This window comes from Nerophis ophidion, linkage group LG15 (genome assembly GCF_033978795.1).
Source record: "Nerophis ophidion isolate RoL-2023_Sa linkage group LG15, RoL_Noph_v1.0, whole genome shotgun sequence".
NCBI lineage: Eukaryota > Metazoa > Chordata > Actinopteri > Syngnathiformes > Syngnathidae > Nerophis > Nerophis ophidion.
Window position 1 is genome coordinate 10,754,051 of NC_084625.1, and position 16,601 is coordinate 10,770,651.

The window sequence follows — 16,601 nt, forward strand, 5'->3', positions numbered from 1 at the left end:
AGGTAAAAATAACTGTCAGCTCAGTTGGGAGATTTTTATGGTGATTTTTTCTATTTACAGTGACGGAAAAAAAAATTGGGCAACTGAGCTGACAGTTTTTACTGTAAAAAAACAGCTGTACTGTTTTCCCATTTACAGTAACACACCGTAAAATCGATTTTTTTTTACTACGGTAAAAAAATATTTTTAATAAACAAAAATAAAAAAAATGAGCAACTAGGCTGACAGTTTTTACTGTAAGAAAAACTGCAGTACTGTTTTTCCATTTACAGTGATATGCTAAAAAAACATGAATTTTACAGTAAAATCTACAGGGGTTTTTTTTACAGTAAAAAAACTGTCAGTTCAGTTGGCAAATTTTTACAGTAAAAAAATTGTTATTTACAGTAACAAACATCAAAAATTGGGCAACTGACCTGACAGTTTTTACTGTAAAAAACAGCAGTACTGTTTTCCCATTTACAATAATACACTAGACCAGTTTTTTTTTCTTATTTTCAGTTGGCAGATTTTTATGGTAAAATTGTTTTTATTTACAGTAACAGACATCAAAAATTGGGCAACTGAGCTGACAGTTTTTACTGTAAAAAACAGCAGTACTACTTTTCCCATTTACAGGAACACACCGTAAAATCGATTTTTTTTATTACGGTAAAAAAAAAATTCTAATAAACAAAAAAATTAATTGGGCCACTAGGTAGAGTTTTTCCTGTAAAAAAAACCAAACAGTACTGTTTTTCCATTTACAGTAATATGGTAAAAAACCCATGAATTTACAGTAAAATTTTACCGTACAATCAAGATATGTTTTTACATTGTACGTAAAAAAATGTACATGAGGGGTCCAACCCAAGTGCGATGTGGCCCTCAATGTAAAGGAGTGTGATAGGCTGATAAACAGTAAAGTGATTAAATAAAAACAGTCCATGGTAACTTGACTGTTACACATTTTTATTCACGTTGCTTCCCGGTTACAAAAACGGCGCCACGGCGAGCGTTGAAGAGCGTGGCCAAGAAATTGCGCTATTTGTCGGAAGGGAGCGGGCCCACGAGCGGAGGACCTAGGGCAGCCCTAGCGGCTTGTGCGTCCACCTCACCTTCCTCAGGGCCTCCTCCTCCTCCTGGCGCCGCTCGTAATGTGCAAAGTCGTCAAAGATGGAGGTGCTGTGCTTGTAGGCGGCGATGATCTTCAGCACCTGCTTGGCCTTCTCCAGCGGCACTTCCTGCGTGTCGCGCGAGTTGGTGACGGGCTTGTTGTCGTTGTTCTCCAGCCGCACGTGCCGCAGCTGGTTGTTGGGCACGTCCTTGACGAAGGCCCACCTCACCTCGAACTTGCCCTTCCACTTGTCCTGCGACCAGACGCCGGCGTGGGCCTCGTAGTCCACCGGCGAGCGCATCTCGGCCACGCCGCAGAAGTGCCCGCTGCCGTTGACGCTGAAGAGCAGGTAGAGCGGGCCCTTGCCGCCCAGCGAGCGGTAGGCGGCGTCCAGACGCTTGTTGCCGTGCTCCGTGCTGCACCAGATGGAGTACTTGATGGAGCGGTGGATGTCGTCCTCAGAGTAGCTCTTGATGATGAAGACGCGGCCGTTTTTCAAGCTCCAGTCGAACTCCCTGGGGTTGTAGTTGTTGAGGGCGCGCAGCTTCTCCAGCGCCGGGTGCGCCTCGCCGGAGCACGGCGCCGCGCTCGGGCCGAAGCAGTCGCCGCGGTTCCTTGGCGCCACCCAGCGGCTGGGAGGCGGTGGACCGGGGAGGTGCAGGGACTGGAGGTGGAAGGGCTGGGTCAAGGGGGTCTGCAGTAAGGCCGGGGGCGGAGCCAGGAGCGGCGGCGTGTGCATCAGCGTCTGAGCCAAGGGAGGCTTGTTCAGAGAGCCCTTGTCGTCCCAGGTGCCAATGTTCAGGTTGTGCTTTATAGGGGGCGGCGGAATGGCGCCGCATGCCATCCCCATGTTGGCTTTGGGCTTGGTTTTAATTGACGGCTTGGCCGGCTTCTTGGCGACGGCGGCCCAGGAGGAGGGCTTGATGGCTGAAGGCGGAAGATTATTGCTCATTCCCAGAGGCGAGCCCACCGTCTTGGTGACGGCCACGTCGGCGCCCAGTTTCAGGCCCGCCATCCCCTGCTCCATGCCGCTCGGCACAGGCCCCTTGCCGTGCTGGCCGTCGCCGCCGCCGCCGAAGCCCGCCTGCCCGTCGGCGATGGCCCGCCCCAGCGAGCTGGGCGCGTAGCCGTAGCTGTTGCTGTAGACCGAGCTCTGCGTGGACTGGCCCTGGGACACGCTGGTGCCCCAGGTGGAGAAGTCCGCGTTGCCGGGGAAGAAGTTGAAGCCGTGCTGGCCCAGGAAGGGCGGGGTGCTCCCCAGCGCGCCGGCCTGGTTGAAGACGCCGTCGGGGATGAAGTGCGGCTCGCCGTTGCTCATCTGTCCGTAGGTGGCGAGGTAGGGCATGGTGGCCGCGTCCCCGGCCGTGGACCAGGCAGCCTCCCCCAGGGAGTAAGGGAAGCCGATAGACGGGGTGTAGTAGCTGGGCATGTAGGGGTCGGACATGGGTGGGTAGTTGGTACTCTGTGGGGTCAAGACAAACATCACTTAGCACGTTTGTCATGTCTTTACTAATATCATGCACTGCCTTTTTCTTCTTTACGAGGCGCCATCCTAGAAGTAGGCTAACGTTGACAAGCTAACACTTTTGCTCATTTTATTCGTATCCATCCATCCATTTTCTACCACTTGTCCCTATCTCAGCTGCATTTAAAAGTAAAAAAAAAGTTAAAGTACCATTGATTGTCACACACACACACTAGATGTGGCAAAATGATTCTCTGCATTTGACCCATCACCCTTGATCACCCCCTGGGAGGTGAGGGGAGCAGTGGGCAGCAACAGTGGCCGCGCCCGGGAATCATTTATGGTGATTTAACCCCCAATTCCAACCCTTAATGCTGAGTGCCAAACAGGGAGGTAACGGGTCCCATTTTTGTATAGTCTTTGGTGTGACTCGGCCGGGGTTTGAACTCACGACCTACCGATCTCAGGGCGGACACTCTAACCACTAAGCCACTGTGTAGGTTTGCGCGGTAGGCGGGGTACACCTTGGTAAGTCTATTAAAAGCCTACTGAAAGCCACTACTACCGACCACACAGTCTGATAGTTTATATATCAATGGGGCGGTTTAGCTCGGTTGGTAGAGTGGCCGTGCCAGCAACTTGAGGGTTGCAGGTTCGATTCCCGCTTCCGCCATCCTAGTCAATGCCGTTGTGTCCTTGAGCAAGACACTTGACCCACCTGCTCCCAGTGCCACCCACACTGGTTTAAATGTAACTTGGATATTGGGTTTCACTATGTAAAGTGCTTTGAGTCACTAGAGAAAAGCGCTATATAAATATAATTCACTTCACTTCAATGATGAAATATTAACGTTGGTAGTATAGTATGGCGGTGGTATAGCTCGGTTGATAGAGCGGCCATGCCAGCAACTTGAGGGTTGCAGGTTCGAATCCCGCTTCCGCCATCCTAGTCACTGCCATTGTGTCCTTGGGCAAGACACTCTACCCACCTGCTCCCAGTGCCACCCACACTGGTTGAAATGTAAAAAAAAAATAGATATTGGGTTTCACTATGTAAAGCGCTTTGAGTCACTAGAGAAAAAGCGCTATGTAAATATAATTCACTACACATGCCAATACAGCCTTTTTAGTTTACTAAATTGCAATTTTAAATTTCCGCCCGGATGTTCTTGTTGAAAACGTCGCGGTATGATGACGCAAGTTTGTGACGTCACCGGTTGTAGCGGACATATTAGCCCAGCACCACTTACAGCTAAAAGTCGTCTCTTTTCATCGCATAATTACACGGTATTTTGGACTTCTGTGTTGCTGAATCTTTTGCAATTCGCTCAATTAATAATGGAGATTATAAAGAAGAATGCTGTTGGTGGAAAGCGGTGGATTGCAGCTGCCTTTTGCGCCGAAACACAGCCGGTGTTTCTTTGTTTGTTGTGAAGCTTTAACACAGAGCGGTCAAGCGAACATGTTTCTCTACGTCCACCACCAAGTTTTTGGATGGGAAAATTGTGATATTAAGTCAGCTCTTACCGGAGACTTCAGTGGATTATGGGACCTCCTCCTGCAGCTCAAAAAGACAGCTGTGATCTTCGTTCCTCGGCTTCTCTCAAAGACACTGGCGTCCACCGCAGCCCTCCGACTTTCAGGTATGACTTTAAAATCTCACTAAAACACTATTAAAACAATAAGCAGATAAGGGATCTTCCAGAATTATCCGAGTAAACGTGTCTAATTACATCTGAAACGCTCACACTGCCGGAGCCATCGCCTTTTTTTTTTTTTTGTGCCTCACTCTAACTTTCCTCATCCACGAATCCTTCTTCCTCGCTCAAATTAATGGGGTAATTGTCGCTTTCTCAGTACGAATAGCTCTTTCTGCTGGAGGCTATGATTGTAAACAATGTGAGGAGCCCTACAACCCGTGACATCACGCGCACATCGTCTGCTACTTCCGGTACAGGCAAGGCTTTTTTATTAGCGACCAAAAGTTGCCAACTTTATCGTCGATGTTCTCTACTAAATCCTTTCAGCAAAAATATGGCAATATGGCGAAATGATCAAGTATGACACATAGAATGGACCTGCTATCCCCGTTTAAATAAGAAAATCTCATTTCAGTAGGCCTTTAACTACCTGTTGTCCCCTACTGATATGGAGTATTACAAGCTTACCCTGCCGAGCTCTACGCAGCGGCACGTTATTTGCAGATTATAATTATTGATTTGCGAAAAATATATTTTTTGGAGCAGTTAAGTGAACTTGCATAATTTCCCACGGCACACCAGGCAATATCTCACGTTGCCTGGTGTGCACAGTGGTTGAAAATCACTGTTTTAAGCGATATCGCCCATCCCTGCCAGGACAGACCGTAGAAAACATGCGTCGTCATGAAGCGTATTACCTGATTTGTCTGGCTGCTTATGTAAGGCTCAAAGTCATCATCATTCACTCCATCCTTCTGATGCATTGATCCGTTTTGCACTGGGTGGAAAGAACACAGAATGTTAAATCATGGCAGGTGGAGTAATACAAACATAAATATTTCATATGTGCCCAATAAGCATGCAGGAGTGGAGGCTGGGGGGGGAAAGGTGCTGTGTGGCAGGGGAGAACCTGAGCTACATGTTAATTATTTCAAGCAAAGCTTACCTTTATTTCCCTGTCCTTTAGGTCTCTGCAAAATAGGAGAATGGATACTGACATTAGCACATATTGCATGGTCTTGTGGGTAAACATTGGCAAGAAGCTGCAGCTTGCATGCGCTTATTGACCGGATGTCAGCCGGTAAAGGTGCCGTATCGTCCAAAAAGCTGTGAAAACTATGACGCTGTGTTGACGAGTTGAGTTTATACACAAAAGTTATATTTTGGCTTTCATCTGACCACATGACATTCTCCCAATCCTCTGCTGTATCATCCATGTATCCTTTTTGGTATAAACTCAACTTGTCGTGTTTGGAGGAAGAAGAATACTGAGTTGCATCCCAAGAACACCACACCTACTGTGAAGCATGGGGGTGGAAACAGCATGCTTCGGGGCTGTTTTTCTGCTAAGGGGACAGGACGATTGATCCGTGTTAAGGAAAGAATGAACGGGGCCATGTATCGTGAGATTTTGAGCCAAAACCTCCTTCCATCAGTGAGAGCTTTGAATGGTTTACCAAATACTTATTTTCCACCATAATTTACAAATAAATTCTTTAAAATTCCTACAATGGGCATTCCTGGATTTTTTTTTCACCTTCTGTCTCTCACAGTTGAAGTGTACCTATGATGAAAATCACAGACCTCTGTCATCATTTTAAGTGGGAGAACTTGCACAATCGATGGCTGAATAAATACTTTTTTTCCCCACTGCCGGGTCAAACTCGCTTCGAAAAATAATTAGCGCATGCTTAGTATTACCGCCTGGTCAAACTCGTGACGTCACAAAACACTTCCCCTGTCATCCTTTTCAAAATGGAGGAGGCTGATTTCAATACCTGTAATTTGAAATCGCATAAAGGGAAGAAGTTTAAGAGCTATTTAGTAGGATTTACGGTCCAAACTTACATCACACTCAAATTTTTACTGCATGCCTTTGGTAAGTGCCAGAGTGAAAAAAGGTTTTATAGGGACGGCGTGGCGCAGTGGCCGTGCGCAACCCGAGGGTCCCTGGTTCAATTCCCACCTAGTACCAACCTCGTCACGTCCGTTGTGTCCTGAGCAAGACACTTCACCCTTGCTCATGATGGGTGCTGGTTGGCGCCTTGCATGGCAGCTCCCTCAATCAGTGTGTGAATGTGTGTGTGAATGGGTAAATGTGGAAGTAGTGTCAAAGCGCTTTGAGTACCTTGAAGGTAGAAAAGCGCTATACAAGTACAACCCATTTATTTAAAATAATAAGCGCATGCTTAATTTTACCGCATGCCGTTGGTAAGCGCCGGAGTGAGAAGAGGTTTTAAAATAATAAGCGCATCCTTACTTGTACCGCATGCCTTTGGTAAGCGCAGGAGTGAGAAGAGGTTTTAAATTAATTAGCGCCCCGCTGGCAGTTCAAGGAAATACGGTATATTTTGCATTCTATTTGTTACTTTGAGTTTACAACCCCCTGGTACTGTTTTGTACTGTTTCTGTACTTGTTTTGATAATTTTTATTTCTTGATTGTATGTGAATATTGCACATTACAAATGTTTATTTGTAATGTGCAACATTCACATACAATAATATATATTGTATACACACACACACACACACACATATATATATATACATATACATATAAAAGAAAATGAAAAAAAATAATAATAATAATTAAAAAAAAAAAAAAAGGTGCCGCATCGCCGACCGCGTCCGCCCGGCGTATAGTGCGTTGGGCTCGGCCTGCGTCCAGAATGCTAGCCGCTGTGGCTTATCAAAGCTGGTTTGATGTGACATCCCCACCAGGATCAAACTGCTGTCGACCAAACTTTCCCAACCAGCGAGCGGCCCGCCATTTACCCCCCGTCATGCTAAGCTAACGTGGCACTAACTAACCTGCTCCACGGTGGTGGCAGACATCCTCCAGGAAGCCGGAGGAGGAGGGGGGCTGCTCAGCACGCTGTCCGAGCGCGGCGTCCTCTCCCTCGGTCTCGCGCGCTGCTCTCAGCCGCTGCGCTCCGGCTAGATCCCTCCGCGCACGACGGTTCGCGGAAAACACACGACGACGCCTTTTTTTTTTTTTTTTCCTAGGCAAAAAAAAATAAAAAATGGCCTCTTTTCTACGAATGTCGCCTGCGGAGGGGATGTGGGCGAGCCAGTCAGAGGGAAAGTGACGCGGGTTTTACGGGAATATGCCGTGCCATGTTCCACAATGGCGGACAGGCTTCGAATCCCGCTTCCGCTCGGTTCCTCCGCCCGGTGACCTTCCGCCAGTGACGCTGGGAGTCCTGTTCCACTCTGACACCTCACATGACGGCCACACACACACCAGGCCCCCGCTGGAGGACCGCAGCCATTTTACATAATATTATTTATTTTATCTTCGGCCTCTTTTTTTTTGACACACTTCTAATGTGGTTAAATAACAAACAAGTGGACATTTAAAACTATTTGTATTTGTTTGTTAGCATTTTTGCAAATTTTGCAATTAGTTTCCTCAGTTCCCAAACGTTTATTGAGTTTTGTTAAAAGAAAAGGTGATGTAACACAGTGGTGAACATGCCCTTTCCCAATTACGTTGGCACATGTTGCAGCCATGAAATTCTAAGTAAATTATTATTTGCAAAAAAAAATACAATTTATGAGTTTGAACACCAAATATATTGTCTTTGTAGTGCATTCAATTGAATATGGATTGAAAAGGATTTGCAAATCATTGTATTTTGTTTTTATTTACCTTTAACACAATTTCCCAACTCATATTGAAACAGGGTTTGTACTATTATAGCTTTCCATACTTTGCTACTAATATTTGACCCATACATTTGACGGGTCAAATGCAGGGAATAATTTCGCCACACCTCGTGTGTGTGTGACAATCATTGCTACTTTATTTTATTTTTTTTAACAAGCTATAATCCCAATAATCATTGAACAATATCGCAGTCTAAAACAGTATCAAATAATTATAGCTGCCTTTTAATTACTAAATCCCGGGGGCAGAAGCGCAGTAGAAAGTGGCCAGTAACAAATGTGTCCGCATCATTTTACTTACTGCGTTTACTGCTTCATGAATCGTTGTGGCCACTAGGTGTCGCCAAAAAACAAACACTCCACTTCAAAAGCATAAATCTATCATTAGGTTAGTGTTTTTAATACTTCCTACTATTGTTCTCTTGAGCAATTTCACTTGATCAATCAACACCATGACTTGTGCTGATGATGTCCGTCCATCCATCCATCCATTTTCTACCGCTTATTCCCTTTTGGGATGGCGGGGGGTGCTAGCGCCTATCTCAGCTACAATCGGGCGGAAGGCGGGGTACACCCTGGACAAGTCACCACCTCATCGCAGGGCCAACACAGATAGACAGACAACATTCACACACTAGGGCCAATTTAGTGTTGCCAATCAACCTATCCCCAGGTGCATGTCTTTGGAGGTGGGAGGAAGCTGGAGTACCGTATCGGATTCAAATCTTCATTGAACAATACCCAAGGCTCCAATATCGGTATCATATCAGGAAAATATGTCAGAAACTGAGAGAAACCCCATAAAGGAGACACAGTTCAGATATCAGGACTTAGTGTCAAACTCCTTTTCATTGAGGGCCACATCGCAGTTATGGTTGCCCTCAGAGGGTCGCGTTTAGCAGTGAATAATAAGTATACAGAATGAATATGAATGTGTGTATATATATATAAAACGTGTCTGTCTTTTTTTTTTTGAAAGGGGATTTTACTGTAAAAAAATGTACTGTAAAGTTTAAAAAAATCATTCAAGTAAAAATTCATGGAATTTTTTTTTAAATGAAAAATCCACAGTTGTGTTTTATACTGTATTACTATGTATTGAAAGTGGATTTGACTGTAAAAAAAATGTACTGTAAAATTTTTAAAATCCATCCATCCATCCATCATCTTCCGCTTATCCGAGGTCGGGTCGCGGGGGCAACAGCCTAAGCAGGGAAACCCAGACTTCCCTCTCCCCAGCCACTTCGTCTAGCTCTTCCCGGGGGATCCCGAGGCGTTCCCAGGCCAGCCGGGAGACATAGTCTTCCCAACGTGTCCTGGGTCTTCCCCGTGGCCTCCTACCGGTTGGACGTGCCCTAAACACCTCCCTAGGGAGGCGTTCGGGTGGCATCCTGACCAGATGCCCGAACCACCTCATCTGGCTCCTCTCGATGTGAAGGAGCAGCGGCTTTACTTTGAGTCCCTCCTGGATGGCAGAGCTTCTCACCCTATCTCTAAGGGAGAGCCCCGCCACACGGCGGAGGAAACTCATTTCGGCCGCTTGTACCCGTGATCTTATCCTTTCGGTCATGACCCAAAGCTCATGACCATAGGTGAGGATGGGGACGTAGATCGACCGGTAAATTGAGAGCTTTGCCTTCCGGCTCAGCTCCTTCTTCACCACAACGGATCGGTACAACGTCCGCATTACTGAAGACGCCGCACCGATCCGCCTGTCGATCTCACGATCCACTCTTCCCTCACTCGTGAACAAGACTCCTAGGTATTTGAACTCCTCCACTTGGGGCAGGGTCTCCTCCCCAACCCGGAGATGGCACTCCACACTTTTCCGGGCGAGAACCATGGACTCGGACTTGGAGGTGCTGATTCTCATTCCGGTCGCTTCACACTCGGCTGCGAACCGATCCAGCGAGAGTTGAAGATCCCGGTCAGATGAAGCCATCAGGACCACATCATCTGCAAAAAGCAGAGACCTAATCCTGCGGTTACCAAACCGGAACCCCTCAACGCCTTGACTGCGCCTAGAAATTCTGTCCATAAAAGTTATGAACAGAATCGGTGACAAAGGACAGCCTTGGCGGAGTCCAACCCTCACTGGAAATGTGTTCGACTTCCTGCCGGCAATGTGGACCAAGCTCTGGCACTGATCGTACAGGGAACGGACCGCCACAATAAGACAGTCCGATACCCCATACTCTCTGAGCACTCCCCACAGGACTTCCCGAGGGACACGGTCGAATGCCTTCTCCAAGTCCACAAAGCACATGTAGACTGGTTGGGCAAACTCCCATGCACCCTCAAGAACCCTGCCGAGAGTATAGAGCTGGTCCACAGTTCCACGACCAGGACGAAAACCACACTGTTCCTCCTGAATCCGAGGTTCGACTATCAGACGTAGCCTCCTCTCCAGTACACCTGAATAAACCTTACCGGGAAGGCTGAGGAGTGTGATCCCACGATAGTTGGAACACACCCTCCGGTCCCCCTTCTTAAAGAGAGGAACCACCACCCCGGTCTGCCAATCCAGAGGTACTGCCCCCGATGTCCATGCGATGCTGCAAAGTCTTGTCAACCAAGACAGCCCCACAGCATCCAGAGCCTTAAGGAACTCCGGGCGGGTCTCGTCCACCCCTGGGGCCTTGCCACCGAGGAGCTTTTTAACTACCTCAGCGACCTCAGCCCCAGAAATAGGAGAGTCCACCACAGATTCCCCAGGCACTGCTTCCTCATAGGAAGACGTGTTGGTGGAATGGAGGAGGTCTTCGAAGTATTCCTTCCACCTATCCACAACATCCGCAGTTGAGGTCAGCAGAACACCATCCGCACCATACACGTGTTGATAGTGCACTGCTTCCCCTTCCTGAGGCGGCGGACGGTGGTCCAGAATCGCTTCGAAGCCGTCCGGAAGTCGTTTTCCATGGCTTCCCCGAACTCCTCCCATGTCCGAGTTTTTGCCTCCGCGACCGCTGGAACTGCACACCGCTTGGCCTGTCGGTACCTGTCCACTGCCTCCGGAGTCCTATGAGCCAAAAGGACCCGATAGGACTCCTTCTTCAGCTTGACGGCATCCCTCACCGCTGGTGTCCACCAAGGGGTTTTAGGATTGCCGCCCCAACAGGCACCAACTACCTTGCGGCCACAGCTCCGATCTGCCGCCTCGACAATAGAGGTGCGGAACATGGTCCAATCGGACTCAATGTCCAGCACCTCCCTCGTGACATGTTCAAAGTTCTTCCGGAGGTGGGAATTGAAACTTTGTCTGACAGGAGACTCTGCCAGACGTTCCCAGCAGACCCTCACAATGCGTTTGGGCCTCCCAGGTCTGTCCGGCATCCTCCCCCACCATCGCAGCCAACTCACCACCAGGTGGTGATCGGTAGAAAGCTCCGCCCCTCTCTTCACCCGAGTGTCCAAAACATGAGGCCGCAAATCCGATGACACAACTACAAAGTCGATCATGGAACTGCGGCCTAGGGTGTCCTGGTGCCAAGTGCACATATGGACACCCTTATGTTTGAACATGGTGTTTGTCGTGGACAAACTGTGACGAGCACAAAAGTCCAATAACAAAACACCACTCGGGTTCAGATCCGGGCGGCCATTCTTCCCAATCACGCCTCTCCAGGTTTCACTGTCGTTGCCAACGTGAGCGTTGAAGTCTCCCAGTAGGACAAGGGAATCACCCGGGGGAGCACTTTCCAGTACTCCCTCGAGTGTTCCCAAAAAGGGTGGGTACTCTGAACTGCTGTTTGGTGCATAAGCACAAACAACAGTCAGGACCCGCCCCCCCACCCGAAAGCGGAGGGAGGCTACCCTTTCGTCCACCGGGTTGAACTCCAACGTACAGGCTTTGAGCCGGGGGGAAACAAGAATTGCCACCCCAGCCCGTCGCCTCTCACTGCCGGCAACGCCAGAGTGGAAGAGGGTCCAATCCCTCTCGAGAGAAGTGGTTCCAGAGCCCTTGCTGTGCGTCGAAGTGAGTCCGACTATATCCAGCCGGAATTTCTCGACTTCGCGCACTAGCTCAGGCTCTTTCCCCCCCAGTGACGTGACGTTCCACGTCCCAAGAGCTAGCTTCTGTAGCCGAGGATCGGACCGCCAAGTGCCCTGCCTTCGGCTGCCGCCCAGCTCACAATGCACCCGACCTCTATGGCCCCTGCTATGGGTGGTGAGCCCATTGGAGGGGTGACCCACGTTGCCTCTTCGGGCTGTGCCCGGCCGGGCCCCATGGGAACAGGCCCGGCCACCAGGCGCTCGCCATCGTGCCCCACCTCCGGGCCTGGCTCCAGAGGGGAGCCCCGGTGACCCGCGTCCGGGCGAGGATAATCTGGGTCCATGATTTTTCTTCTTCATAAAGGTCTTTGAGCTGCTCTTTGTCTGATCCCTCACCTAGAACCTGTTTGCCTTGGGAGACCCTACCAGGGGGCTTTATGCCCCCGGACAACATAGCTCCTAGGATCATTGGGACACTCAAACTCCTCTACCACGATAAGGTTGCAGCTCAGAGAGGAGTTTTTTTAAAATTCATTAAAGTAAAAATTAATGCAAGTTTTTATAAAGAAACATTTTGAAAGTGGATTTTACTGTAAAAAAAATGTTATTGTAAAACTTTTAAAATCCATTAAAGTAAAAATTCATGCAAGTTTTTTATAATGAAAAATTTACGGTTTTTGTGTTCTATTGTGTATTATTACTCTATATTGAAAAGTGGATTTTACTGTAAAAGAAAAATTACTGTAACATTTTTTAAATTCATTGAAGTAAAAATTCATGCAAGTTTTTTATTATGAAAAATCTTGAAAGTGGATTTTACTGTAAAAAAAATGTTACTGTAAAATTTTGAAAATCCATTAAGGTAAAAATGTATGCAAGTTTTTATAATGAAAAATCTACGGTTGTTTGTTCTATTGTGTATTATTACTCTATATTTAAAAGTGGATTTTACTGTAACAAAAAAATCACTGTTACATTTTTAAAATTCATTTAAGTAAAAATTCAAGCAAGTTTTTTATACTGTAAAATCTACGGTGGTTGTGTTTTTTGTGTATTATTACTCTATATTGAAAGTGGATGTTACTGTAAAAAAATGTACAATTTTTTTAAAATTCATATAAGTAAAAATTCATGCAAGTTTCTTATAATGTAAAATCTTGAAAGTGGATTTTACTGTGAAAAAAAATGTTACCGTAAAATTTTAAAAATCCATTAAAGAAAAAATTCATGCAAGTTTTTTATAATGAAAAATCTGCGGTTGTTGTGTTCTATTGTGTATTATTACTCTATATTGAAAAATAGATTTTACTGTAAAAAAAAAAAATACTCTAACATTTTCAAAATTAATTAAATTAAAAATTCATGCATGTATTTTATACTGTAAAATCTACGGTTGTTGTGTTTTTTTGTGTATTATTACTCTATATTGAAAGTGGATTTTACTGTAAAAAATGTACTATAATTTTTTTTAATTCATTAAAGTAAAAATTCATGCAAATTTTTTATAATGAAAAATCTTGAAAGTGGATTTTACTGTAAGATAATGTTACTGTAAAATGTTAAAGATTCAGTAAAGTAAAAAGTCATGCAAGTTTTTTTATAATTAAAAATCTACGGCTGTTGTGTTTTATAATGTATTATTACTATATATTGAAAGTGGATTTTACTGTGAAAAAAATGTACTGTAAAGTTTAAAAAATTTATTAAAGTAAAAATTCATGCAATATTTTATAATGAAACATCTACGGTTGTTGTGTTCTATAGTGTATTATCACTCTATATTGAAAGTGGATTTTACTATGTAAAAATTGTTACTGTAAAATTTTCAAATTCATTAAAGTAAAAATTCATGCAAGTTTTTTATAATGAAAAATCTTGAAAGTGGATTTTACTGTAAAAAATGTTACTGTAAAATTTTAAAAAATCCATTAAGATAAAAATTCATATTTTTATAATGAAAAATCTATGGTTGTTGTTTTATTACTCTATGTTGAAAGTGGATTTTACTGTGAAAAAAATGTATATTTTTTAAAATTTTACATAACAGTTTTTTAGGTTACTTATTCATTACTTGCGTGCTAGACTTGCTAACTAGCATGGGAATACATCGGCGGCTACATCCAGCGGCCTGTGAAGCAGCGGAGTCTAGTAGCAGCGGGGGCCGTCTACAGAGCAGACGCCAGCGGTGTAATCGGAAACGCGGATGCCGAGCGGGGCTAAAAACAAAACAGAAGGCTAATCCCCACAGAACACCACTTTCCTCCATCCCGAAGACGGATTTAGATGGAAAATGCGAGACTACTGGTCTGGGTAAGGAGTCAGTTAAATTAGAACAAGTTTTTTCTGCTTTGAGTGTTTCAGAGTTGGACATGTGTTTTACTGAGGTGGCTAACTATGATGCGTGCAGTTTATCAAAGCAACAAACAAACAATCGGAAAATCCCCGTTACTGAGGAGGCTAACTATGATGCGTGCAGTTTATCAAAGCAACAAACAAACAATCGGAAAATCCCCGTTACTGAGGTGGCTAACTATGATGCGTGCAGTTTATCAAAGCAACAAACAAACAATCGGAAAATCCCCGTTACTGAGGAGGCTAACCATGATGCGTGCAGTTTATCAAAGCAACAATCAAACAATCGGAAAATTCCTGTCGTATCAATTCCTAGATATGGTCGTAACTATACTAAATGCACCGGGCATAATAAACACAACATTATTAATATTGCTACTACGGATAATTTGATCAAAAACTCCCTAAAACAGCCCACTACCTATAATATAGGTTTTTTAAACACAAGATCATTGTCTCCTAAAACGTTGTTAGTTAATGATATTATCAGAGACAACAATCTTAACGTCATCGGTCTCAGCGAAACCTGGCTTAAACCAAACGACTTTTTTGCGCTAAATGAGGCATGTCCTCCTAACTTTACACATGCGCATATTGCCCGTCCGCTCAAAAGGGGTGGGGGGGTTGCACTAATATACAACGAAAACTTTAACCTTAGTCCTAACATAAATAATAAATATAAATCGTTTGAGGTGCTTACTATGAGGTCTGTCACACCGCTGCCTCTACACCTGGCTGTTATCTACCGCCCCCCAGGGCCCTATTCGGACTTTATTAATGAATTCTCAGAGTTCGTTGCTGATCTAGTGACACACGCCGATAATATAATCATAATGGGGGACTTTAATATCCATATGAATACCCCATCGGACCCACCGTGCGTAGCGCTCCAGACTGTAATTGATAGCTGTGGTCTCACACAAATAATAAATGAACCCACGCATCGCAACGGTAATACGATAGACCTAGTGCTTGTCAGAGGTATCACCGTTTCCAAAGTTATGATACTCCAGTATGCTAAAGTAATGTCCGATCATTACCTTATAAAATTCGAAGTTCAGACGCATGTTCGTCAAACTGATAATAATAATAACTGCTATAGCAGCCGCAACATTAATACAGCTACAACGACAACTCTTGCTGACCTACTGCCCTCGGTAATGGCACCATTCCCAAAGTATGTGGGCTCTATTGATAACCTCACTAACAACTTTAACGACGCCCTGCGCGAAACCATTGATAACATAGCACCGCTAAAGTTAAAAAAGGCTCCAAAAAAGCGCACCCCGTGGTTTACAGAAGAAACTAGAGCTCAGAAATTATTATGTAGAAAGCTGGAACGCAAATGGCGCACGACTAAACTTGAGGTGCACCATCAAGCATGGAGTGATGGTTTAATAACTTATAAACACATGCTTACCTTAGCTAAAGCTAAATATTACTCAAATCTGATCCACCGTAATAAAAACGATCCTAAATTTTTGTTTAGTACGGTAGCATCGCTAACCCAACAAGGGACTCCTTCCAGTAGCTCAACCCACTCAGCTGATGACTTTATGCAATTCTTTAGTAAGAAAATTGAAGTCATTAGAAAGGAGATTAAAGACAATGCGTCCCAGCTACAACGGGGTTCTATTAACACTGACACGATTGTGTATACGGCGGATACTGCCCTCCAAAATAGTTTCTCTCGTTTTGAGGAAATAACATTAGAGGAATTGTTACAACGTGTAAATGGAATAAAACAGACAACATGTTTACTTGACCCTCTTCCTGGGAAACTGATCAAGGAGCTCTTTGTATTATTAGGTCCATCAGTGCTAAATATTATAAACTTATCACTCTCCTCGGGCACTGTTCCCCTAGCATTCAAAAAAGCGGTTATTCATCCTCTTCTTAAAAGACCTAACCTCGATCCTGACCTCATGGTAAATTACCGACCGGTGTCTCACCTTCCCTTTATTTCAAAAATCCTTGAAAAAATTGTTGCGGAGCAGTTAAATGAACACTTAGCGTCTAACAAGCTATGTGAAACCTTTCAATCCGGTTTCAGGGCAAATCACTCGACGGAGACAGCCCTCGCAAAAATGACTAATGATCTATTGCTAACGATGGATTCTGATGCGTCATCTATGTTGCTGCTCCTCGATCTTAGCGCTGCTTTCGATACCGTCGATCATAATATTTTATTAGAACGTATCAAAACACGAATTGGTATGTCAGACTTAGCCCTGTCTTGGTTTAACTCTTATCTTACTGATAGGATGCAGTGTGTCTCCCATAACAATGTGACCTCGGACTACGTTAAGGTAACGTGTGGAGTTC

The 16,601-nt window shown here is 45.0% G+C and overlaps 1 protein-coding gene across 1 annotated transcript; it reads right to left on the reverse strand.

The window, feature by feature from the left end:
- Positions 1-930: 930 nt before the first annotated feature.
- Positions 931-7,502, reverse strand: ythdf3 (YTH N6-methyladenosine RNA binding protein F3). The gene is made up of 4 exons (XM_061921495.1): positions 7,074-7,502; positions 5,208-5,232; positions 4,960-5,039; positions 931-2,558 (listed from the first exon to the last, which is right to left on the reverse strand). The coding sequence occupies exons 1-4, from the start codon at positions 7,095-7,097 to the stop codon at positions 1,062-1,064; spliced, it is 1,626 nt and encodes a 541-aa protein (XP_061777479.1). The 5' UTR covers positions 7,098-7,502; the 3' UTR covers positions 931-1,061.
- Positions 7,503-16,601: the final 9,099 nt, after the last annotated feature.